At 41.5% G+C, this 27,545-nt stretch overlaps 1 protein-coding gene across 5 annotated transcripts in view; it reads right to left on the reverse strand.

Annotated features, from left to right (window-relative positions):
* Positions 1 to 26,655, reverse strand: part of LMO7 (LIM domain 7) — a 129,173-nt gene extending 102,518 nt beyond the window's left edge. For 4 of the 5 annotated variants that reach the window (XM_065678101.1, XM_065678102.1, XM_065678103.1 and 1 more), the window contains exon 1: positions 26,479 to 26,651. In XM_065678101.1, coding sequence (XP_065534173.1) covers positions 26,479 to 26,547 — 69 coding nt within the window. In that variant the 5' untranslated portion in view covers positions 26,548 to 26,651. Of the gene's footprint in view, positions 1 to 26,478 lie in introns of all 5 variants that reach the window. The other variant, XM_065678104.1, reaches the window with a different exon arrangement.
* Positions 26,656 to 27,545: the final 890 nt, after the last annotated feature.

Consider the following 27,545-nt stretch of genomic DNA (forward strand, 5'->3'; position numbering starts at 1 on the left):
CTTCTGATGTTTGTATTTCCTAAGTTTATAGCTCAGTTTTACTACTACTGTCATTCCAGGTCAGAGAGTATAATGCTGCAAGTTTCAATACAGGCTGTCAGTTCACTAGTATTTTTTTTTATAGGAAGGACCTTAAAGAAAACATTATCTCTGCTTATACTGATTAAGAAAAATATGCTTAAACTCTGCTGCTATTTGCAAGTGGGTCCCTGTTGGGATTATTTGTGTAAGTGGCAGAGAGATGCAGAGATATCAAATGGCGAAAACCAGAGCACACTTCTGCCCTACATTACAGCAACCTCTTACAAATTGACTGCCTTCATCCTGGGTGCATTTAATACTTTGATTTTTCGTTTACTTTAAATATCCAAAGCTCTCCAGAAGGCAGTGCTGGTGGCATGAGCAAGCCAGGAATCTAACCACAAGGTCCTGGAACTACATTCAGTAGGAGGAGGAAAAAGGCATCAGATAAAAGAATATGCACACATGAAGGAAATGCTTCAGATACAATTGCTTTTGCATATTTAGTGAGGTTATTCATGCATGGAAGTAATTTCTTGTTGTTACTGGAGATATGTCAATCGTCTCAAACTTTTCAACCATTACTGGAAGCAGTACTTTGAGCAGCATACATACTGAGACACGGGTTGAGTCAGCTTCAGCCAAAAACATTCACCAATCCCCCTTTCCTCATGCATACACTCATGTGTGCACACATAAAGGTTTGGGGAACCAACAGCCTTCTCACTGCATCCTCTCTGCTGCTCTCACATCCCCTGACTTTTATATCTCATTCTACACCCGCAGGTTTCCAACCCATTTCACCAGGTTTAGTTTGCACAATAGCAAGGCAACAGATGGACAGAGAGCAAACAAATTGTGCGGAAACGAACATTTAACAGGGTCAAAAGACACCATAAAGGCAATTAGCATCATGTACAGAGTCTGGAAAAAACAGTCATGACACCACTATGGCATTTGGCATTAACTGTAGTGCTTAAACAACATCATTTAGGAATTTCAGTAATATCTAGCAACAGTTATGTAGAAATAAACCATCAGGCAGAATTAACTGAAATAAATGTTGATTTCAGCTGCAGAAATATTATTCCTTTCCTGGAGTTAGAATAATTCAGGGGGAAGGATTAGCTTAAGAGAACTCCACTGATATGACCTGTTCAATCAAAATGAAAGCAAGACTAAAGTGCTTGAATACTATTGTGTTCAATAGTTGGGGCTTTTTAAATAACATTTAAGTTTCAAGAGGTGAGAGTGAGTAAGCAGAAGGAGAAGCTATACAGAACTGTAACATCAAGAAAATTGGTATTTTGGGGGGTTTGTGGTTTGGTTTTTTTTTTTGTGTTTTGGCTGTGTTTCTGTTTGGTTTTTTTTTTTTTTTTGGGGGGGGGAGGGTCTTTTAATTTAAAATCCTAAAATTAAAGGAATATAAACACAATTATATTGGGATATTTGAAATATACTATGCATGCACCAAGTTACTAAGCTGGAAGTGAGACTTCTGAAGGCTTCATTTCCTAAGGCTCATAGCCATATATTGCATTACAGGTAATGATCTCCTGCATTATAGCGTTGGACAGCACAGGACATTGCCAGTGCTTCACAGCATCATCTAATGAGATACGCTGGGTACGACATATGACCAGAGGCTCTGTGCTTATATATAGTCCCCCTCCTTGACAGGAGATGAAAGAAACTGCCTCTGGCAAAGAAATTAAATAATTGCAGTTGAAGGAGGAAGGATGGCTACAGAGGAAATTGAAGTCCAAGGGAGCTGCAAAAGGATGGCGTGCATTTGAAAAGATGACAGAAGCACATCTAGAGAAGGTGAATATCAGTCTGGGTAAAGGAATAAGGAACCTTAGGCTTAGTAAGTTTTGCTAACCAATTCTTCGTCTCTGATTAGGTTTCCAAGGAGTTATAAAATATGAATGCTGTCCTTTTAAAGGACTCTAATATAAAGGAATATTTGATGAAGATATAGCAAGTTACTGAAGTGTCTTTATGCTTTGAGAACTCCAAAAAATGAACATGGTCTTGTGTGTGATCACACAGCTTTTCACTTTTCAGGGTATCCTATTCCAGCTACACCTCCTCCAAGACCCTTCCATCATCTCACAGGAGACATGGTTTCATCCTAAACCGCAGGCTACACTATGCACCCATTATTCATGACCATATATATCATTTTCTGTGAAGATCCAAGTCCTTCACTGTTTAAGATGTATTTGCCTTTACAAAAATAAAATGTCAGTGCTAGCATAAATCAGGGATCAGGCTACCATCCACCTCAAAATCAGGAGTTCACCCTACTTAAGGATGACATAAAAAGGTTCTTTATGCCCTGGTATTTGTCTTTCCTATCTGAACTCATTGGTCTAGTAATTTGAGCATTTAATAAGCCAAATATACCACTAGCAAACTCCTACTCTCCATGGGCTTCTTCTCCTTGGTTTGCAAAACCAAAGATAGAAGCAGCATTAGCAGCTCTCAAAGTCATAGGTAGCCCTGTGCAAGGATGGCGGCTGCACTTCAGTTAAAGAATTAAGATGAAGAACATGGAGGAGAAATTGTAGTCCAGAAGGGAAGCCACAAGTGACAACTCCTCCTCTTCCAAACTCTTCCAATGCTTTCTCCTTGGCTCTTCAACACCATCACTTGCTACTCCACTTCTGACACAACCCAACCCAGCCACCTCTAGCGTGACACCTCCTCCAGCCATCTTATTGCTCCTGTGCCAAATGCAGCTTTATTTAATTATTTAAGGAGACAGACTGGTTTGACAGAGTTCTTGCTTCCTCAACTGGGTGTGTTAAGAGGAGCCCAAGACAAGATTGACTGTCACAGCAGCTACACAAGGTTGTTGTGTACACTGCCCAGAGGTAGGATTTAATTACTAGTCAAGAGCAGCCAATCTCTCCCCTTATTACAGAAGACAATTATAATTTGCTTATATTTATTATAACATCCTTGCAGAAATGTTCATGACTCCTTGTAAATAATTTCATACCCTGCAAGGGAGAGGCAGAAATTTACCTCATAGTTTCCATATTCAACCCATTTAGCATGTAAAATGTGAATCTTCAATACCCCAATTTTTTCCATGTTGCTAAAAAAAAAAACGTATTTTTCTCTGAGACAAGAAAAGACAATGGTATATTAAAGAATTTATCTGCATGTGGCTGATACAACCTTTCTCAAAAGGGAGACACTGATCTTAAGTCCTGTGTAATAAAAACAGAGGTTCCAGCCTATAGACGGCTGGTTCACATATTTTCACATAGTCTCCCCTAATGATACAGCCAGAGAGATTAAAAAAGCCCCATGAAATGCACACAAGAAAAGCACTGATATGCAAGCAGGCAAACTGCACCACAAAATGTTCTACCCAGAGGTATAAAAACAGTCTGGGAAGATTATTATGCTCCATTCATTTAGTATGATTATGCTTGTATCTTGCAAAGACAGAAAAGATGCACTTTATGGATTATAAACAGATGCTTGTACCTTGGGCAATTTTTGTCTCTAGCTTAGCTTTCTTTCGTCTTTAAAAATAACAACGCATGAAATGGAGAGATATTATCACTAATCCATACAGTTTTTCATAAGCAAAATATCTGTCTTGGAAGACTGAGATTTTCTTCTACCGTAGGCAAGATGCCTCAAGCATTTCAGGTTTGAGCCACAATGTTTTCTATGACCAACAGCCTTCCTGGGCATGCAGACTTCAAGAATGTCTGAAGTTTTGCCTAGCAACTGAGACAAAGCATAGACTGCCCCCAATTTAAACATTTTCCTCCATACATATTGCATGAAGTTATGCCAATTTCTGCTGCTTGCTCCGGTACATGATTATCATCTCCACATGAAAATTCTTACCATTTTACTTGCAGCTGTGGACATTTTTCCTACCATAACAAGAACAGAATTGGGAAGTGCTTTTAACATTAGGTCACTGCTTTATCAAAGCAGAATGATGTCTTTGGGTTTGTTTTTTTTTATATATTTGAAATTCCAGAGAGAAAGGAATCATACTTTGTATCATTGATGTTATTTCCGATGCAAGATTTAATTTTGTTTGGGGGCATCACAAAATTATGCATTTTATGGGATACACATCCTCTTAAGTATTTTCTTCTAGAACAAAAAGTTGGATGTAACTTCAGCTTGAAGCATTCCAACAGCACTTGCACAATGTTTACAGACTAACAAAGGAATTAGCCCATGAGTTAAACTGATTGTCCATCTCACCAGACATCCTTGGTCTGACAGTGACCTGCACCAGATATGTCAGCACATTCACAGGGTGGGGAGAGAGGATACCAGTGCTTTCATATTTAGAGGAGTTTCAGCCTTCTCTGTTATTAACTGGTAAAAAGCACACAGATAGGGAGAGCAACACATCTGTTCACAGAGTTCTCTTCATCAGAAATCATTACAGAAAGAAAAAAAATATCACCCACCACTCCCTCCTGCCCCATATACCACGATTTTTTTTCCTTTTTTTTTTTTTTAACTATTTGCTTGCTTACAGATTTTTTTGTTTGTAATATACAGCAAGATACGGAAAAGTGTATCCAGAAAAAGCTGGACACAAGTCTAACTTGTTCTCTTTCTAAAGCATTAAATCCATACAATGCCCTTTTAACTAAGGCATGTAACCATGAATATGCTATTAAAAACTCCCGTATTTTATGGCAGCCAATGTTCTCCAAGAGTGGTGCCTCAGCCTGACAGCCCACTTCCACAGAGGGTGTGAATTCACAGAGAATCTGGGTGCCACTGCAATCTCCTTCTCTCCTATCTCCTGATATATTCTGACCTCTGCTGTTACAAAGTGGAATTTATTTTGGCAACTTTTTTTTTCCTTTAAGACACTGCCTTCAGCTCAGTAAGAATTTTCAGTATGTGAAATTATACAGGGTAAAGACATGATGGGAAAAAAATCACTTATTTTACAACATAAAGCACAAGAAGTGCCCAAGGTTTTCTTTTCCTTTCATGTTCCTCTTATTTATTATAAGCTGCATCATTTACTATTACATAAACACACATACCCTGTTCTTTTATCATCTGGACTCTTCATATGACACCAAACCGTCCCAACATCATCCTTTCTAAAAATGCACTGGTTTAGGCTTTTTATGACAGATACCAGCAGAACCACCAAGCACAGCAATATACAGACTATAACTAATCTGAAACTATTCAAACAACTAGTTTTAGGCACCACTCTGAGGTTTTTTGTTTGTTTGTGCTCTTTCCAGTTGAAGTTCCATTTTCACTACAAAAATATTCTATAATAGCCTAGCAAGCTCTCAATTATGCACAAGGCCAGGACTCTATAATGAATTTTGACAGTACTAGTTAGTAAAGAAATCACACTTAGTATCCTGAAATTGGCATTCATAAAGTGTAAATTTGAACGATTATGACTCTATTGGTTGTCAAGATTTTGAAAGCAGCAGAACATCACATTTTAAGTTTCAAATGCACCCAGAGGGGAAGAGAAGAAACAAGGAGGTTTCCATTTTGATGCTCTACTTCCAAACTTCTCTTTTTCTCCTGGAACTTCAGAAGTAAGGCATAGGCCTTTACCGTACTTATAACAAATGCTCAAAGAACATTTGCTTTTCCTTTCACATCGTGACGCCTGACACACTTCAAAATGAAACTGCACCTACAGCTTGCACTATTTCTGCCAGACTGGCTGATTTCCCATGGCTTGGGAGATAATAAAGTATTTGATCAAATATTTATAAATAGTATGAATTTAAGATTGCATCTCCAGGTCAGATAACACTTTTGGAAAGAATAGGACAGCAGCACAGTTCCCAATAAGTGTTATAGCACCAAATGTTCTTTTTATTCTCATGTTTAACTAAGAGGAAAGACCCTAATCTCAAACCTACAAGTTCAGCTTTATGCCAAGCACCTATGTGTTTTAGGGCTACAGGTAGGAAATAATATTGCCAAATAACTGAGCAGCACTTTCTTCATTTAAAAAGTCTGCTTTCACCAATAACTGTGTTCTTTCCCAAAAACAGTAGTCTTGGGTTTGTTTTTTTTTTTTTAATTGTCTGCACATAACAATTATATGCATGAAAGTGAAAATAAGTTGGTTTTGTTTTTTGTTTTGCTTCTGCTGTAACAAACATATCAAAGTTTGCCATAACACTCCTACTGGAGTAAAAGCAGCCAATGCAGCCTAATATGAATAAACTACCAAATCTTAAAGAACCTTCACTATAACTACAGAACAAGAAGTCACTAAAACTCAGCACAGCACCTTACTCCGTCACACAGATGTTCAGGGGACAACCTGCTAGCTTACACACACCATTCTAAAAAGCATCCTCACGTTTTCTTTTGCCTTCCACTGCAACCACCCTCTGCTAGGAACTAACACAAAGGGTGCCCCAAAATGTTACTGCAACTGCAGTAACGAGTACCTCAGCTGTCAGCAAGGATGTCAAGCCATGGGTTATATAGACAACTGTCCTGTAGGTTTTAAACACTGCAGTTGATACTTTAAAATACAGAACTACTTCAAATAAGTCATGTCAGGGCACCTCAGTTTCCCACTCAATTTTTATTGTTAAAAACAACAGTTTTGCATGATATAAAGAGGAAGCCTCATTCTGCTGTGTATCAAGACTACCCCACGATACCTTGCAAGTGGGCTCAAAACTCCATTGTTCTAAAGGCTATTACTGAATCTGATAGGTGTTCAATCAAATCACTGGAGTACTACGGCTAGCTTAACTTTGCATTCTTTCAAAACTATGATGAGAAACTGAATAGCCTAAACCAAACAGGAACGTGATTGGATAGGAACTCTGAGAAACCAATTAGAAAAATAAAAAAGTAAGTGAACAAAATGCACACAACTAGCATAATACAGAGAATCAGGCAAGCTAAAGTGAAAAGTAACTAAAAGTAAAATGTAGAAGACATTATCTGGCCATTCTAGAAGAAAAAGAGGATAGATCAGGTATGATGAAGGTGAATAAATAGTTAATGACACAACTCCTCTCATGTTCAGTTAGATAGCTGTCAGATTCCTCAGAGAAGCCTGGGACTGGGAGAACAACCACCGAGAGCAGAAAAAAGTATTGAAGATGGCAAAGCCTGCAAGAATTTGCTTAATTAAAGTTGTTCTGTGTTCTAGAGCATGCTCTGAGCCACTAGCAATTATCTTCAACTCAAAGCGCTGCAAAGGTCTCGTTGAGTGAAAAATTAAAAGTAAAGATCCTCTTCAGGGATGTGACGACACAAGAAGAGAGCAGAGTAAGAGTTAGAAGGACATTATGACTGTTCTCCCCAACTTGAGTTTTTTGAAGGGTATTAAATATTGCTGATTCCTCACCACCACCAAGCTACAGCTGTTTGGAAGGGAGATAACGCTTCGGTTTGAAAAGTCACATATAAATATTGGTTTTTTTTCTTCCCTCCTTTGGCAAATTAACTGGTCTGATGCACAAGAAGAAAAACAGTAAGTGGGCTATTGATGGACTTAAGTTATGCAATTGGAAAAAGACTTGCTATTTTACTTAAAGACAGACAGACTGTGGAAATAGTCTAGTCAAGGAGTTATAAGACCATTACATGACAGTAGGAAGAAGACCACACATGTAAAAAGCAGGTTTCTAAGACATAACATCAGATTAAGGTAAGGTACTAAACTGGACCCAAGAAAAGTTATTTCAAATTCCAGGACTCTCTAGTGTGTTCTTTACAGAATTAGGTGACAGACTACAGCTATATTATTTATAAACCCAAAATGAGATGCTGCATGACCATTATGGTGGTAGATGAGAATTAACTATTCTAGTCCTAAATCAGAGCACTACTTCAAAGTTCATCAAGAAAAAAATCCAGCAGAGTTTAGTTATAAAATCTTATTCTTAAAACAGGGCAACTGAGCACAAAAATAGGATACCCCTGTACATCTCAAAACAATATTAACTTTTTTAATTACAACAGACTTGACCTCAGTTTGTAGTCAGTCACCCCCACACCCTTTTATGCAATGCCACTGCCTTAAGTGGTTATTTACCAGGTTGCATTAGTGCAGTAGCTGTCCTACTCAGTTTGGTAAGTGCTATTGCATGTATTGCACTTCAAGACAAGACAGAAGAGACTTAAGAGCATGAGGACTACTTATTATAAAGAAGAGGTGAGATTGTGAGGGAAAACTTCAGTTTTGCTATGAAAAAGTCATTAGTTGGTTTAACTTGCTGAAAAAAAATAAAAATTGTTGGGTATCAGGGAAGAAAAATTAACCATAAAAGTTATGTATCAACCAGTTTGCCTGTTTTTAAGAGGCTAAAAGAATAAAAATGCCAGGAATGGTCTAGGTATAAGAATATCCAGTTTTACAAGAGAATAGTCATGAACTACATGACCTCTGAGCTCCTTTGAGCCATATATGCAATTTCCACATGAAAGAGCTTATTACTCATTCAGGTCTCATCATCTGAATACCAAACCAAGAGAAAATTCTTAGTTAAGCATGTATGCATCTGCAGGATTTAGGGCACAAGACAGAACAAAGTAAGTTTCGGGAGGGGAGTTTTGGTGTTGTTTTGGAAATGAGGTGCTTCACAGCAACTGCTCAAAACACATGATAACCTAGACACAAAAAATGCCTACGCATAAATCAGTTTATTTAGGATGTATGCTCCAAGCATCAAGTCAGAAATTTAAACATATAATGCCTGCTATGACCTGACATTGTTAAAAGGAAAAAAAAAGAACAGTGTACCCACGGTAGGACGACAGACACAAGTATTCCCCCCTTCGAGTAACTATAATTACTAAGGATAATTATTAACTCTGAAGAGACACAATTTAAGTGGCACTTACACTATCCTATATAACCCAAACACCAGACTCTAATGTTATGGTAAAAGTTGCATAGGGAACTACGATTGATTAGAATTTAAAAGCTAAGGTACTGGTTGCATCTGATTTATGCTCTCTAATGAATTCTGTTCCAAAAATAAATTCCTCTGTACAGCCCGTTTCTTCTAAGCATTTGCTGCAGATGGGGAGGAAGGAACTGACTGGTCTTTATGTGCATGGTTATTAGCATTACATTGCTTAGTGAGGCTCCTGGTGATCCAGCTGTGCTCCTCTAGTGGTCTGCTGCCCTAAAACCACTGGAGATGAGCACAGAGAGATGGGAGAGCGCAAGATGGCAGTGCCGAGGACACCTATGCATCATTGGCACTTTCTGCATTTCCACACAGATTACGTGACTATATCAAACAACAACAAAACCTGATCTCCCTTTCCTTAAGGGAGGATTGTCGTGCTGTAATAGAAGTGACTGACCTACAAGCACTGAAGGACAACAGGCTCCTCCTGGGCACCTCCAACAACAGTTATGTGGGAATGGGGCAGGTACCAGTGGAAAGAACAGCTACAGCTACTGCGGTGTTTTCTTTGAAGAACCTCCAGAAACCACATAAGAAAAATAACAAACATTTTTTTGGAAGGGCACATTCAAAGTACAAGCAGGTCTGGACTTCATTACACAGCTTTGGTCACAGGTGCCACATGAATCCACCTGCTCAAGGCATCATTTTAGAAACACATATTAAAAAGAGAAACAAATACAAAAGTTTCTGCCACCTCAAGGAAGAAGATGCAAACCCCCGCACAGCCTTGCTGCTACAGGAAGGACAAGAAGAAACACCGGACAAAAATGGAAAGCCCTGGAAGATACACTGTTTGTGTTTGCGTTTGAGAAATAGGAGACTGGAAAGATGAGAAAGGCTAGTGTTGTTGTCTGCTCTATCCACTCCAGCGTGCTCTGACAGTGTCCAGCACAGCCCTTGCACAGCCCTTGCTCAGGTTGGCAGTGGGGACATGACTTTCGCCACACCTTGGTTTTCTGCCTTCACCAATACCCCGCACTGGAGAAGGCACGAGTCTGGATAATTCCACAGTTCCTCTGCTGCTTCCAGCAGCCCTGTGCAAGGCTACCACTGAATTCGGATGGAATTCACAGAAAGCCAGCAAGCTGAGACAACCCCAAGGGCCAGTGACCAAACATTTCATGGCAATGGCAGCGGGGACAGGAACCTCAAAAAAATCCCAAATATTAAAGCCAAAAGCTGGTAGATCAGAGGTTTTGTTTGGACAAGACCCGTAGCAGTCAAGGCCATGTACACATTCAGTATGTGCCGAATTCGAACAGACATGTGAGTCTGTCAAAAGATAAGCCCTATGAAAAGTAACTGAGTCTTTGCATTAAATTTATCAGTACAGATCCAAGGACAGATCTGGGGTTAATAAAGTGAATGGCGCATCTTTCATTCAATGGCCTTGAAGAAGCAAACTAAAATTAGAGTTTGTTAATATTCTTGCCTACATGAAGGCGTATGCCTATGACATAACCACCCAAAACATTTTGCCAAAACAAAAGATAGGTATAATTGAAGAGTTCTGAAAAATTTATTTAGCATTTTTTGAAAACAGCTCGTTCTGGAATAAAAGTTTTCCCTTATAGACACTGTAATGCCAAGCTGAGAATTCCTGCAAAATACCTTCCGATTCCTTGGAAAGTTACACAGCAATGGAAGACATTGTTATTTTAATCAAATCTGAAAACTTTTCACAAAGAAAAACTGGATTAAGTGGTAAATATTTTGCTGGTTAATGAAGGTTTTGTGAGCAAACCTGTGATACCGGCACTTCTGATGACAGAAAAATCCCTACAAACTACATGTGAAAAATACTATGGCAGCAAAATTTTTGTAGCCTTTCACATGGAAGTAATTTTTAAACATCGTAAAGACTTCTGTGCTACTCAAAAACACATAGCAGTGCTCAGATTAACAGAAAAGAACTGACACAAAACTCAACTCCTTTCTGTGTCTTGATCCTATTTTTTCACATAAATGAGACATTTGTGAAATTCGTAGCATCTGAAGGCTGAATACACATTTTTTCAGTATGACAGCGAGGGCTATTTTAAGATACTGGAATGTCATTAATTTGTGTCCCTTAGCTCAGCGATTTGTAAATGATTAGCTCTAGAGCACCAGAACAGAGTAAGGCCTGTCAAAGCTTGTTTTATACTGCTACTAGCATTTAATTTAAACACTACTTCAAGATCTAATGCCAAAACCCAATATATACCATTTATTATAAAATTGATAAAGAAGCCTTATATACACCTACAGGAAGACAAGAACAACTTTTTTTGTTTTAAACCTGAAGTTTGGCTTTTTCAGTTTCTCGGGGTTTCAAACTAGTACCTACATTTCTGCTGGTAACAAAGGCCCTGAGGAGCAAGTTTAGCTTGAGATAGTATCAATAGAAGAGTAGGCAAAGAAGAATATGATTAAGCATAATGCCATTTAAATATCTATTTTTCTTTTTACAAGAGATTCCTGTATTTAACAGCAGCCTCACACCTTGAAGAGGGAAGAGGTTTGTAGTATCAGATTCCTGTTGAGCTTTATGGGAAATAGCAAGTCCTTGGCTGTCATGCTCCATAACAGCAGGGGCAGTTCTGATCTCTGGAAAAGCCTTAAACTTCCAAGAGGTCATAAGACTCCCCAAAGGAGGCTACAAATGAGATTATATGGGGATAAGTGGGGAGCTCCAGAAGGGTTATGAAAAGGCTCTAGGAAAGAAGCTCTCCTGACAGCAAACTGCTCTGAATGGACCTGCAGACAGTACCTTGTATTTGTTTGGTTTTTAAATCCAAGAATCAGAATACACCTATCACTTCTCTTTTCATCTCCAGCAACTAATTCAAAGTCAGAGCTTTGGTCTGAAGTTTAAGGTCTTTTATTTTACTTAGTTCTGGGCTAGCCTTGAAGGAGCAGTGAGAGAGGCTTAAAGCTCACAACATAATTCACAAGGAAATACAAGTTATCTGCTCTTAGGTTCCTACAGACTACACTTGTTTCAAGTTCTTCAAGTCTGAGAAAAAAATCTGGACTTCAAAAATTCCATACTTTAATTAATGACTTGCTCTGACTTGACTTTAAATGAGTTTAATCACTATGAAGAAACAGTAACAAACAAAAACAACAACAAGAGTTCAGCCTCATGTGATATTTTTAAGTAACAGCTTTAAAATGGTACTTTATTGTTTAATCAACCATGACTCTGAGGCACAGGACCTTCGTACGAGCCTTCAAGGGAAAAAAACCAAGCAGCGATCACATTGACACAACTCTGAGACCTGACTAACAAGAGAGGTTGAAGATTCACAGGTGGCAGTGAATTGTCCTGCCACATCGTCCCGCTCCTGGTCAGGTTCTCTCTGATGGGGTCTGTCCTCACAGCAGCAGAGGACAGAGGGCTCTTGTGACCCTCTTCTTCCCAGTCCAAACATTTAAATTAGATAATTTTAATTCACATGTATGACAATTATTTTTTTTTTTTTTTTATAGTTCTAACAGATGCATTCAAAAGGATGCAGAAGCCAAAGGAACATACTGGGGGAGACAACTGTTGAGAAAGAATGATCTAAACTCCTTCACACTGAAGACAAAGAAATAAAATTTCAGCATCTGAATCCTAACTTAAAAAAGTAAGGGAACCCATTTTCATTTTTAACAGTTATTTGAAAGTCTTATAAAAGTCTTATAAGTTCATATCCACCTAATAGAAATTTTAACAGGGAAGGTATCACACCAAAGCACTGAAATCCAAGCTAAATCATTTCCATAACCTAGGAAAAGATAGTTCAAGTTCCTTTTCCCTGGCAACTGTTTTCATCCCTGGGTGGAAATATCTTTTCTCTTTTTCATGCTTAAAGAAAAAAAGTTCTAATACACATGCAGGCTGCTGAAGCAGCTCTGAGTTGAGATGTTCCTGTTTGCCTCAGCTGGGCAATTTCCAAACTCTGATGGGTGCCACTAAGGCAATCAGCCTGTTCAGCATCCTATGCAAATTACTGGAGATGAATGCTCAAATCCACCAGCACACATACAAATGGAAATTAGCAAAAAGCAGCAATATGGTAATTCAGCATGATGCTGAACTTAATACAAACATCACTAAAGGAAATCCACAGGAGATAGGAAGCAAGACAAATTTTGGAACTGTAGCTTGAGCTGCAGCAGAAGGTCTGCATGATGATATTCAGAACAGAAAATCCCATTTCATAGACTGGTTTTTGATCTGGAACAAAGAATCTTTACCTGCTCCTAAAACAGCCTTAAAACAAAAACCCACAGAAAACCTCCCCCAGTCATGAGTGCATCTTTAAGATGTTGTGGCAGACATTCAGCACTAACTACCTTGAACCTTCTCCTCCACAAGCTTAATCTCTGTGTAGTTAAACAAATATTAATAATTGAAAAGTATACAAAGTTATTTTACTAAGGGGGCAATTAACAACCTCTTCTCACTTTAGCAGCTGATTCTTACTTGGCATTAAACCAACAGGAGCTTAAAAGAACATATTACACACAGATAAGATTTTGGATAACCTTGTGAGTTAGCAGTTTGGTGTGGCCCTCAGACTTCAAAGGCCCCTTTCATAAGAAAACAAGACAAAGGCAGAGAAGTCTTTATCATCATTTATGGTAAACAAGATAGCCAAATCCACTACATACTAGAAAGGTGATGTAAGGAAAAGACTGAACTTTGCATGAGCTTCATCGACATTTTAGAAGCCCTAAATTACCCAGCAGTATTTTGATTAGAAGATGACAGTAATTTGGAAAGGCAACATCAAGTAGTCCAGCAGCACAAAAGAAGGACCCAGATACAAAGTTCCTGCTGCTTTGCTATCAGCGGATGCTTGGGAGCACACATACACCAGATCGCAGTGAAGCATGGGCCCAAGCATTTCCTGACACCTGAAGTGAAGAACTCAGAGCCTGGGCACATAAAGCTCAAACTCTTTGTTTTCTACTGCTCAGCCTTAATGATTCCTATTACCTTCATCATGAATATACAGGCAGACAGGCAAAACTGACAATCCCTGGTGTCAGTGTTAGAGGAATTGCATGTTAAGACATAATAGCTAAATAGATACACTGCTGATAATTAGGCCATGTATAAACATAAGGATCTCCCCCTCACCAGAATTCAATGATGAAAAAAACCAGCAAGGACATATGGCTTAAAATTAACGTAGTGTGAAATGAAAAATACAAACCTTTAAATGGAAAGCTGCCTAATGTAATTTTCACAATTACCATTTAAGAAGCAGATCAAAGAAGTGCATCATTTACATTTTCAAACATTAAGTTTTAAAGATCAAAGACCTCTAGTATTTCCAGACTGCATGTATGTGAGTAACTTGGCTAGAGTAATGAGTCTATGCAGAAGGAGTATGAGCTGCTTGTTTGCTTCGTGCAGCAGTTTCCTCATCACCTGAGCCTGTACAAGTGGTATTTGCAACAGGCATCATCAACAAGCCCCCACTGACACTACATATAAATAGAAGCAAGGGACTCAAAGTCTAAAATAGGATTATTCTAATTTTCTGACTGCTGGAGAACTCTTTCTCTGAAAACAGAATAGCCTCAGAGATCCTTTTTGCAACTCTAGCCTGACAGCTGTGATTTAACAGTGCTTACATGATGTTCCAGGGGTCATTAAAGACTGCACTTCATTGTAGTGTTTCACCAAAACTCTGTTTTCATGGCGTGCTGTGGCCTAATTATGCCAAAAAGTTAAATAGAAAGAAGCACATTATGTCGTAAGTGCACTATGTTCGAAAACATGCAAGTATAATTCTATGTATGAATGAAATACCAGCAGAAGAGGTGATATTTTAATGGCCAGTGAGAGTTGCTGCAACAGACCCTGGTCAAAATCAGTGTAAAGTAGAAAGTGTCCTGGCAGTTATATCCAGGAAACAATCAAACTTTTAGTTCATACTGAAGACTCATGCCTACTCCTGAACGCTCCCCAAAAGATACAGCTTAGAATTTAAGATTAAAACCAGATTTTCAAAACCAGATTTTTCTCAGCAGAAAATCATCACGGCCATAAAAAAATATGCTTAAAAAAAAAAATATATATATATATATATATATATATATATATAATTTAAACTGAACCAATAAAAAGGAGCTACTCATGGAACTCTAGAGGATGGCCAAAGCTTCTCTCACTAAGTTGAGGAACGTGACAACACCACATGTGTCACATGCAACAATACTTGGTACCCGACTGCGGACATTACAATAACATTCGATCCCCAGAGTTCCTTTCTGTATGCCAAGATCCTCAGTGCACCATGCTGCCCCATCAGACTGGTCCCAAACACAGCATGGATTTCCCTTTCAAATAACAGGATTAAAATTAATTTAAAAGTAGATGGGAGGGGATATGTAATGCTAACATTTACACAGATACTTCAGTTCTTATATCATGGTATTACGCATCTAATACAAGAAAGAAGGGGCATACGAAATACACACACCTTCCTCTAGGCGCAAGAGGATTTAAAGCAGCTTTCCCAAGAGAAGCTTCTTCAACAGACGCTTCTCATGGTAATGCTGCTGTATTCTATAAAGACTACCAACCTTTTACAAAGATGAACGGCTATTATATATTTACAATACTTGAAGAACCTATGTACTATTATTAGTACTCTGGGAAACAGTGCTCCCAACAGACAAAAGAAGTTACATAGAAGTGAGTTTCATATTTAAATCTTCTCCCACAAAATAAAAAGGTGAGCAACATTCAAGCTCTTCAGAGGAAGAAAACGATGAGCTGTGTCCAGCTGCAATTAACACATAGCATCCTAATCTCAAAGGATATTTATTTTGCACAACACTGTGGCTATTCCTGCCAGACCTAAACTGACTCGCATGGATTTCTGTGTCAACAGCCACACTGCTTCTAATTCCCAGCCTACATCAGGTAGGCAGGCACAGTCAAAGCACTTAAAGGTCTTAGCCTGCAACTCTGCCAAAAATTGAAACCACTATGTACAATCTAAGCAACAATGTATGCACTGGTAGATGATAACAACAACAACAAACAAAAAAAAGGTAAACCTGGTGCATGAAACATTTACCTCTGCTAGAAGTCTACAGAAGAGTGCCCCTTCCCAAAGGGAACATGCATCTCCTACCTCAAGAAGAAACAAAATACATGTATTCTTCTTGAGTGGAAAAGCGTGTGCTGAGGCTGGGATGAGAAGGATCCAGATCTCTCCTCCATCTCCCCCTCCCACCCCCAGGAGCAATGTCTATTAAACAGAGCCCGCACCAGGTGCATCCATTCCCAGACTTGTACAAGAGCACAAGAATAAAGGCAAGACGTGGCTTAGCTACAGGGATAACTCTCTAAGGAAACAGGAACAGTAAGACTGAGGTGAGGAAGGCTGGCATACCTTTAAAAACAGCAGAGACACACCAATATCCTTTCCACGGTTCACTCCCTTGTATCTGAAAGGTAGCGTGACATTAGAGATGTCTTCTACTGCCTGAGAGCCTCCCTCCTCTATCCTACCTCCTCCGCTGATCACAGAGGAAAGCGAAAACAATCAGATGAGTCACCACTGGAAATATGCATGGCTCAATCGCATCTAACAGATCTATGCACCAGACAGGAAACTGAATTGCTGCCAGCCTCCCAACCATGTCTGCCGAGACGCTGGAAAACACTGCTCCAACCTTAAGCTTTGTTACCCGTAGATACGGTTCTAACAAGAGATTTGCCCACATGCAAAGGCCACATCTTGTTGCCGAAACACACACGTTAAGTATTTTGTATTGACAAAATTAACCATTATGTTGAGAACCAGACATAATTTAACAGTATTGTTCTTCTTAACTAGAGTATATCCAAACACTTTTAGGAAAAGCACATTCACCTTTTACTGTAATTTTGAAGGGGAGACAGTTTTCACAAGGAGAGAGCAAAGATTTTACCGGAAAATGGAATGACACAAGATTTTAGTTGTCGCATTAAAAATATATGTATATATAAATAACCCCCAGCACACACATTTTTCAGCCAGGTCTAACAGTAGGCTTCCATGGTCCACGGTAGGTAAAGCAGATGAGATACTGATTTGAAAAATACATAAGTGAAAAAATTGAGATGTGTAATAGCACATTCAGAGATTTAGAACAGTGAGACTGTATTCCCCCATCTTTCAAACGACCAAAACGCAAAACAAATGTGAAACCCCCAGATTTAAAAAGCCAGCACGTTCTACAAAATTTTGTAATTCAAATACTTGCAAGGTAAGAAATTTGCTCCAGAAAGAAGGAAATAGCAATTATTTACAAATACCCCTGGGTGCACATTTCTCCCCTTCCCTTTCCAAGCCCCTCTCCCATTTCTCCACAGCACACGGCACCCCACCGCATCCACTGACATTTTGATATATAGAGCTTCCCAGAGTCTTTAACACTGCTCTCAAATGCAATTACAGCCAGTGTCTGCAAGACCTACTCCAGCATCAGAGAGGGCTTTTGGATTTTATCAGAAGCATGAAAGCTACGTCATTAGCGAGGAACCCAGTCTTGCATCTTAATGGGGATTTGCCTTTGAAAACCTTTGTCGACATGTAACACCCATAGTTGTGAGGCAATATCCTCTGGAATAATCATCGAGTCAATGTTTATTACATCAGGGTTTTTTTCCCTTCCACGGCATCAGGCAAATGTCTGTGAAAGATATCTATCTGTACCTGGAGCTCATGCCTTCATCCTCAGCCCATTTTCATTCAACCCAACTAAGAGCAAATCAATGCAACCAGCACCAACACAAGAGGGATGTGGACCTGCTCGATTGAGTCCAGTGGCTGGAGCACCTTTGCTATGGAGACAGGCTGGGAGAGCTGGGCTTATTCAGTCTGGAGAAAAGAAGGCTCCAGGAGACCTTAGAGTAGCTTCCTACTTGTTGGCCTAAAGGGGTCAACAAGAAACCTGGAGAGGGGTTTTTGACAGGGGCATATAGTGACAGGACAAGGGGAAATGTTTTTAAACTGGTCAATTTAGGTTAGATATTAGGAAAAAAATTCTTCATTGTGAGGGTGGTGAGACACTGCACAGGTTGCCCAAAAAAGCTGTGGCTGCCCCATCCCTGGCAATGCTTAAGGCCAGGCTGGATGGGCCTTTGAGCAACCTGGTCTAGTGAAAGGTGTCCCAGCCCACGGCAGGGGGGTTGGAACCAGGTGATTTAAGGTCCCTTCCAACCCAAACCAGTCCAGGAATGCTGAGTACTCACAATAAGAACTCCCACCTGACATTTAAAAAGAATAAAAATTAAACAACCTTTGTAGCTAGCCAAGACAGTTGATGTCACTTGGTTACAGCCCCTTTTATTTCCAAGAAGAACTTGCAGTCAAAGTCTGGCTTTGGGTTACATCTTCAGGTTCATCAAAAAGGTATGCTTTGACAGTGGCACCTTTTAGACAAGCACACTATGGCAACACAAGGAAGAAAAGGTTTCTTCCCTAGAGTGGAAATGCAGTAATGCATAGCTTTGTTCCCAGCTTCAACTAACCTGAAATCGTATCCAAGGAAGTATTTCAAGGCAGTGTAACAGCTGCTGCTACAGAGCCCTCCACCCCTGTAGTGTCAAACCTGGATCTTAATTTTTCTTTCTCTTCTCCACAGCCACTTTGACCTCTGGCTTCGTTTGCTTCCGTTCTTTATCACATTGTGATTTACTAGCTGTCATGGTCATTTGACCACATAGAAAGTCTCAGATCGAGCTCCACAAGCTACATTTTTCAAATTCCTTCCCGAAGGAAATGTAACAAATAGCAGGGACAGTAAAGTACTTCCAGGAAAGAATCTGCAAATAACACTGGAGATCAGATCTGGGATTAGATCTTCCCCCTGAAAGGCAGGTGATGATCACAGCAGAACTGCTAGGCCAGATGGTCCAACACCTCTGAGTGACCATCTCTCAACCAACAAAACTCCAGTGAGACCCAAGGTTGCTTCCACCATAGCAGAAGTCATAGTATAAGCATATCACATACTTTCACATGCTTTGGCCCAGAGACTCCTGGCAGAGTTTCTATTTAAAACAGCTTCAACTGTCTTTATAAGCCTTATGAAATTCATCCTGAAGAAGTTATCTATGGCTGGAAGCCAGCCTCTCTAATTCAGGTGTCTAGCTTATACCTCGACCCCAGGCATCTAGCAAATGGCTCAGAGTCATGTAAAGAAAGAGAGAAGCAATGAGGAGGATCAGGTGACTTGAGAAGCCTCCAGGTAAAGAGGTGGCTTGTCTGCCTCTCCATCCCACTAGCTCTGCTGCAACCCAACAGCCAACTCTGCCAACAACACCTCTTCCTTGGCATGCATGCTGATGCTCATCTTGCCTCCTAGGAGCCAAGCAAGTACCAAGTAACACAAAAGAGGCTGTTTCCATCACTGGATGAACTCCCTGAGCCAAATCACGGGAGGGTCAGACAAATGCTGCTGCCACCAGAAGAGGAGTCAGAAGAACATGCCAGGCATGGGAGTTTCAATGACATCTTTCTATGATAAGATCTCAGCACTAACAGAAATCATGTTGTTGTGGAACCTACCCTAGGAAGACAGCTTGGCCCAAGCAACAGTTTTCACTAGCTGAATTGATCCCAACCCAGATATTCCTTTAAAGCTGTGTTACATGGCTAAAATAGTCAAAATCACTGTCAACATAGCAATAACTATTTCCCAAGGTTAGCATTTAGGTTTATTTTCTAACAGTAATGACTGAAAGCTGAATCATGTCCAGAAACAAAAGTTTGGACTTTCACATGAGCTGGTGCAAAACAAATGTGCCAACACACCCAGTACTGGCAGAAAACCCAAAGCAGTCCTTCTAATCCCAGATGTTCTGTGCCACAAATATAAAACACTGTTGAAATTAAGTTTCTCCATTCAGTGTAATCCAAATGAAAGTTTTACAGCTAAATACCAAACTGGAAGCTAACATGCTATGAGTCAGATCCATACATCTTTCTTTTCATTGGAAAAAATAAAAATTTAGCACTATTCTTAACTGCTAAATTTACAGCTGCTTGCAGAAGCTCACAGCATGAGGAACCAAAGAGCCCATTTTAAAGTAGCTTATTCAATACATTCCTTTAGAGTTAGATTTTCACTTGGATTGACAGTATTCAAATATGAAAAACAGCAAAACCAAAACACTTCTCCTAAGATAATTTGGATAACAAGTTAGGCGTGTCAAGCACACCTTAGACCAGCAGAAGCATTTCTAGTACACTGTGCCTGAGAGCATGTGCTGGTTTTCATTAAGTTACTGAACGTGGAAATCCCACTTAGAAACAACAGATTACAAGACTAACATAACTCTTAACTAAGTAGAACAAAGTCTTGGTTGTTTTGTTCTCCTTAAAAAAAAAAAATAAAAAAAAAAAAAGGGAAACTTCTTTAAAATCCCAACAAACACCTCAAGGAGTGGATAAAGGAACTTTAAAGAGGAGGAGTGGTAGGTACAAGAAACAGCTGGAATGTATCTGGTTCTTATAACACAGTAAAACCCAAGTGTTTTCCAAAGCTCAGCAAGGTCACCATTTAATGTAATACAGCCAAATGCTCACTAAAAACTTAAAAATTTGGACCTCAAAAAAAGTATTTGACAGAGGAAGGTGCTAAAAGGGAATCCATAGTGGAGGGGGAGCATGCTAAATGTAGAAATAATCACCCCACCTCCTCCCCAAACATTGGGCGCAAAAAGAAAATGCATTACCTAACAAAACTGGAGAAAGGATCAGGACACAGTTCAAAGAAACAGAAAAACAGGAGGAAAAGAACAAAAGCAACACCACGACTAACTGTAGTTGGCAACCACAGAATACAGAACAGAAGAAAACAAATGTCCAGTCAGAATAGTTTGTAGGTCCCCTTAAGCTGCAATGCATTTCCCCATTATAGAAGAAATACCCATTTCTATAGTCAAGAAGTTAATTCTTCCTCTTAAAGTGCCTGCAGATGCTGCTTTCATGTGAAATTTTAAAACAACGCTCAAAACTACAAAGAGAAACCATCCACAAAGGAAACTGCACTGTGAACTCAGCTCAAAGCTATGCATGCCCATCACACAGGACTGCGTGAAGACAGACTTCGAGCATCTCTAAGAAATCCAAATATAGACTTTGCCTGATAATAGAGAAACCCACATTGCAGAAACCAGGAAATAGATTTTACTCCCAAGCAAGAACTGGTCCCATTTTTCTCCCAAACACATCACCAAATACACCATGGACACCTCTCCCCAGGTCCAGAAGGAAGGAGACAAGGTAACAGAATAATGATCAGCCAGATGAAACAATATTACTGTCACCTTCTCCCTCTAAAATATTATTGCTAGCCCTGTTATATGACATTTTGCCAGAGCCCTTTCACAGTCTGCAGCCAGCAGAGATCATTGTTTCTAGGATTTGCATTCCCCCAGTATTTACTGAACAGCATGTATTATTTATGTACCAATTCATATTTATATATTAATTGGGCACACTTAGATTTACTCTATGCAAGAGCTTGCTGCCAAGAATCTACATATAATAATGAAATATTGATGCATCCACCTAAAGGAGGGTTAAATAATCCCTTATGTAGACACGAGCCAGGACTTTGGCAGCTGTGCTGTAAGAAGTTCTCCAGAAACCAGCCCACCCAGGTTTTATGACTTGACAGAATTACCCAGTATTAGACATGGTTTAGGCAACACGATATACAGATTTTTGCCTTTTCATTCACACATTTTTCATTCTGACACCATCCAGGACATTGACTGGCTCTTTGCACACTATCCCAGAATTCCTTACCCAGAGCTGAGAAAAACCCATTCATAATGATTAGTTCAACTGAAATAAAGGGTCCTGTGAGAAGAAGATTTGAACAGCAAGATGAGTTTTTTATCTCTACAGTTATTCCTCCCATCTGCCACACCAGACTGTATTCATTAGATTCATGCTTGGGGAAAAAGCAAAACAAAATCACTGAGGTAAGATGTCTATGCAAATACAGGGAAAACATCACTGCTAGACCTCTTGCTGCATTTGCAGAAGCCATAAAAATATACAGTAGAAATGCAGACTTTGAACAGTTTCAACAAACAGAAACATTTGGTGACCACATGTCAGAGACCATTCACTGGATGTGATTGCTAGACTGTGGGTCCAAACCAAAAGATTTCAGTAAGTAGTCGTGGCTCTCAAGCTTTATCCTCGAGCTGACTCTTGCTACCAAGCCACTCTGCAAATCTGCTTTTTTAATGTTCTGAGCAGGCGATGGAGTGGGGTGAAGTGGGGCAGTGTCTGTATACATACATCTGTTCCTTCCTGGAAAAAAAAATACTTTCCAACATCCAAAATGTAATGGATACTTTCAAATCACAAAGGAAGATAGTTTCAGACTCTGAAAAGCAATCTGTAATGCAGTAATGAATGAAGTTGTTAGCACACACAACAGCGTTCAGATAAATTGGGGTATTTTACTACCTATTTCACAGTCATGGCAGGTAAAAGCAGGAAAGCTATCTTTAGTGACTGTCCAGACACGCTGGGCTCTCTCTTTATTGCTGCCTACTGAAAATGATAAAAACCTTATCTTGCTACAGAAATCCTAATGGTGAAACACCTCTCTCCATCAACACTGGGTAGTGTTCACACAAGAAAAAATGGACCAGACTTTGCTGAAGCATCCCTGGGTGAGGAACAGCCCCATGACTACAGGGTCCTGCTCGTGACTCTTAAACCAACACTCACAGTGACAGTATCAGATTAAATGAGTCACTCTCAGAACATCTGACTTTAACAACTCTAGATCAGCTATTAGGGGAAGAAATTTAGCTCCCAAGAGGCCTTGTAATAGCTTGCAGTATTAAGAGTTACTTGGCCAAATACCTACTTCTCACTTCAGCGAATTTGTCAAGGTTGCTCCATGTGCTTTCCTACAGCTCTGCTGCTCACCCCAACAATTCATTCAGGCACACGCTCACTGCCCACCCTCGCTCAGACAGGATCTGTACATTTGACTACTGCAGAAGGGGGGAATAAGTAATTCAAGCATTATTTGCCTCGGGGCACTCTAAAGATTTACAGACTTTGTGGGTCAGGTTTCAAGTTGCTTTAGCAAACAGTTGCAAGCCATAGACATTTACCTGAAGATTAGGGTTCATTTAAGACACAGAACAGGAATCAAAAGCCAAAACGTTTTACAAGTAAAAAAGCACTCACTCTTCTTTCCTCTTGAACTCTTAGAGGGGATCACCCCTAAAACTATGAAGGGGGAGACTATGTTTTAGGGGAGAGGGACCATGTCTCCCCTTCACTGACAAGGATGAACTTTGTGGTGGACTGCAGAGAGGAAGAGGCAGGCTGCCCTCCCACATCTTGAAGCAGGAAAACAGACTCGGCAGTCTGGGATATTTAATAGCTGGGGGAAGAATGCTTTGGTTTGGAGAAACAGATTTTGGCTTGCTTAAGTTATAATATGGAACAGAACACAGTAAAACAATTTTAACCCAGCTATTTCTAGCTTTGGCAAACACAGCTCTACCTTAAAGAAACTATTTCCAAGTTGTGGTGGTTCAGAGTTATATTCCGGTCTCAGCAGGCACCATCTGCCCAGCTGAGGTGCTAAGTGAAGCCTGAGCCGCACATGAATTTGACCAGCACCAGTTGTTACAGGCAGGAGACTCCAAAAGTCCCAGATGCAAGAGCCCAACACCACTAACTAGTGCTGTATTCTGGGTAAGGGACACATGAGAAGAGCTTGAATTTTACAGAAAGTAACTACTTTTTCCCCCAGAAGAAGTGGATGTCCTTAACAGCCAGCTCTCTCAGGGTGACCAACCAGCTGGAGTAACCCATATGGGGACAAGCAATATGATCTCCCCTCCCAGTTCACCAGAGCACACAAAACACAAGAGGTTGGGGACTACACTTGAAGAGGTCTTTGCACTGCGAAGACTACAGACCTGCCTTGCCTGCATTATCATAAACTGCACCTCAATATGAATGTAAATTAAAGAACAAAGTCTTTCAGTAACTAGCACCAGAGATCAGACGCAATTTTTTATTGTTACTCTTAATCAAGTTGGTTTTTGTTTTGGGTTCTTTTGGTTGGTTGTTTTTTTTCTTTTTTGCAGCATAAACACTAGGATGAAATGATTGAGCTCCCACCAGCCAGTGGTGGTCATACAACATGCAGACTCCAGCTGGGAACAAGTGGAAGAGAGACTTGACCAGGACAGAGTTTTCTCTCTGCAAAAGCTTTAACAATGAGGGGAAAATGCTTGATTATTTTTTTTTGGGGGGGGGGGTCCCCCAAGATCTGACAAATACATAAGGCCCTCAGCCTCAAGGTTTGAAAAAGCCTCAGAAGTCCTGAGTTCTAACCTCAGAGCTCCGAAACCTCTGTACTGACACACAGAAACAGGCTAACACAGACTGCATTAGCAAAGGGAACTAGTAACAGTTTATATGGAGATTTTTGCTTGTTCTTTTAAATACATAGTAGCTAGTGTTTGTATGCTTTCATCTTCGTCTAATGTTAGGGGGAAGCTGACACACAAAACCTTACTAAAACATAAGAACTTCAAGTTCATAAATATTTGGAAGTCTACCTCCTCTTCAAAACTAATTGCTTAATCATTAGGACTCACCAAGCTTCAATCATGTATACACCACTGCGTTTCACCAAGACTCACAAAACCTTGGGACATGTCTCGTTACTCTTCTCAAACAACAGAAATGGATTAGAAAGCCAAGACCAACCATCTGGATTTGAAGAGCACAGAAACACAGCGGGCTCTCTGAAATGCAAACCTCATTTCATGAGGAAATAAATATTTACATTTCCTTCAGCATTACGGCATTCTTAACATCCTGTTTATCAATACCTTCAGGTTTTTAAGTTCTCTGATTTACAATAAAACATTTCTCCAAGGGGTAAGTTTAAAAGTTACTTTAAAATGAGAACAGCTTGCGTGTGTCAGAAGTATAGCCACACAAATTAGATGGGGAACGGGGTGGGGGGGGAATCTGAGCATTTATTCCCCCACACACACACACATATAGGGCACACATTACACTTACATCGCATTGCTACTGCTCCCATGTGCTACTGGCCGGCAAAGAGGAAACCTTTTGTAGGAATGGTACAAACAGACAGCATCGAATAAAAACCAAACTAAACCAAATCCCCAAACCCTTAAAATAGGATTTGCAAAGATGACAACACCTTAATGAAACTGTTTGTCGTGGTTTAAACCAATCCACACAGGTCGTCCACTCACCCCCCCCAACCCTCCCGAAGTTACTAAACCCAGGACACTGTTCAAAGTAGTCTTTGCCAATTTAAAGAAAGCAATGCAACAAATGTATACGCAAGAGGGGAATGCTTTAATTACCTAAACTCACAGCTACTCTTACAAAATTGACACTTGGGGAAGCCAGGACTGCTGTAATTACCCACAATCATGGACAGCACTTGCAAAAACTGGCACTTGTGGAAGTCACTTGTGATACCCTTGCCTACGGTGCTCTCAGTTCAAAAGTCTCAATGGATTTTAAGCACTAGATGTCATTGTTTTACAGAGGAAACAAAGAAGCCCAGACTTGGGTATTGACAAGCTTACAAAGATAGCGGGTAAAAAGTAGCAAACACCCTTCTCCTAATATTCACTGCTTTCAAAGTTACTGGGATAGCACTTCTGACAACAGAAGTTTCACCTCAAGTGAATGGGCGCAAAGAAATAAGCTTCATGTGTCAACATTCATAAAACCCAGCAGGCTAAAGCTCATTTTGAGGGCAAATGACCCTAAGTGAGGCTGCCCAATACTTCCAGCACTTCACAGAACGCCTTCGAGGCCACTGGCCTCTCTCACCCAGCCAGCCAGCCACACACTGCTCTCTGGCTGTGCTCACCCGTCGGCACACAGGTATAGCCAGGAGCAACCTCCTTCCCCAAGCATTAGCACGTACCGCACCTGTGTGAGTCCGTAACGACAGAGAAACACAGATGTTTACATCAAGGGCTATGTGCAGTCAGACATGCTTAAAAATAGGAGAGAAGAAAATGACTGTAATTTCAGGTTACTCTCTGCCCTGAACTCTTTCGAGACAGGAAGAAGACGATTCAGACTTTAATTCAGGCTATCCCAGAGCAAGCGCTGGAGAAGTAATTTACAAGACAGCAAGAAATCATAAGCCCTAATGACAGGAAGGCTGCCACACCGGCCTTTAATTTGGATTTTGGGGAGGGGGGCCTCGGCGATACTGCAGGGAGAGATCTCCACGATACCTTCTAAAAATAGCACCCAGCAGCAGCCGCTGACAAAGGAGCAAAGTTTGGGAGCCGAGTCCCCGCAGCTCCTGCCCGACGACGGGGGCAGCCCCGTGTCTGCGTGCCCCTGACCCGGCCCCCGAACCCGGCTATGCCGGGGGCACGGCGGGACCCCGGACCTCCGTATGGGGGAGCCGCGGCTACCGACGGGGAGGGGATGCTTCCCGACAGGACCGACAGACGCCTCACCTCTACCCATCGCCGAGCCTCGGCGAACGCCGCCCGGCAGTCGCACTCCGCGTCCTCTCTCCCCTCCATGGCCGGCAGCGAGCGGGGCAGGGAAGTGCCGTGAAAGGGGGGTCAGTAGCGAAGCGGCCGGTGCTCAACGGGGCGGGAGAGCAGCCGCTGTCATTCAGCTGCCTCCTTTTAACGCTCCCCGCGCCGTCTCCTCCTCCTCCCCCTCCGCCTCCTCCCCGCGGAGCTCCCCCTCCCGGGACCTCGCCGCCGCTCAGCCACCGCAGGAATCCGAGGGAGCCGGGGCAGGCGGACGGCCGGGAGGGGCTGCACCGCCCCACACGCCCCCGGCGGCGGCGGCGGCTCCTCTGCCCCGCCGGGCCGCGGCGCCCCTCGCCCTCCCGGCCGGTGGAGGCCGCCCCAGCGGCTCCCGCCCCGGCGCATACCAGGAATAGCTGGGGACAATCGCACCTTTCAGCGCCGGCCACCTCCAACCCGGGCCCCGGCACCTGCCGCCCGGCGCCTCCCGCCGGCGGGGCGGCGAGCGTCCGGCTCCCCCTCACCGGCGGGTCTGCCCTTGCGGCCGGGATCCGTGAGGGGGAACACGGCTCCGCTCCCTTCTGCAGCGCCGGCGGACGAAATCGGGAGCCTTTCCCGGTGCTTCTGGAGACGTGAAGGACCCACGCTTAGCTCTGAGCTCTTTTCACACTGAACGACCAAAGCCGGGATGCCTGGGGCAGGGCTGGAGCCCACTGTTCAGCTTCCATGCTGCCCCCCTGCCCTCAGCACTGCTTGCCTCAACTCTGGCTTTCCTCACAGCCCCCCCACTAGTGCCCATTGCTTTATTCCACTCGTGTCTCTGCCCCCCATACACCGCAGTGGCTTCTCTGTGACCATTCCTCATGCCATCCTGGGCTGGGCTCAGAGCTAAATCCCTGTCTTGGTAAGGCCATGCCCGACTCCTGAGCCTGGGTGGATGCTCTGCTGGGCTCTGAGCCCTCTGGCAACCACAAACATTGGTCAAGTTGGCATCATGCTATGCCACAGCGAAGCTCCTTCCACCCTGACGTAGGCACTGGAGC

The sequence above is a fragment of the Lathamus discolor genome, chromosome 4 (assembly GCF_037157495.1).
Source record: "Lathamus discolor isolate bLatDis1 chromosome 4, bLatDis1.hap1, whole genome shotgun sequence".
Classification (NCBI taxonomy): Eukaryota; Metazoa; Chordata; class Aves; order Psittaciformes; family Psittacidae; genus Lathamus; species Lathamus discolor.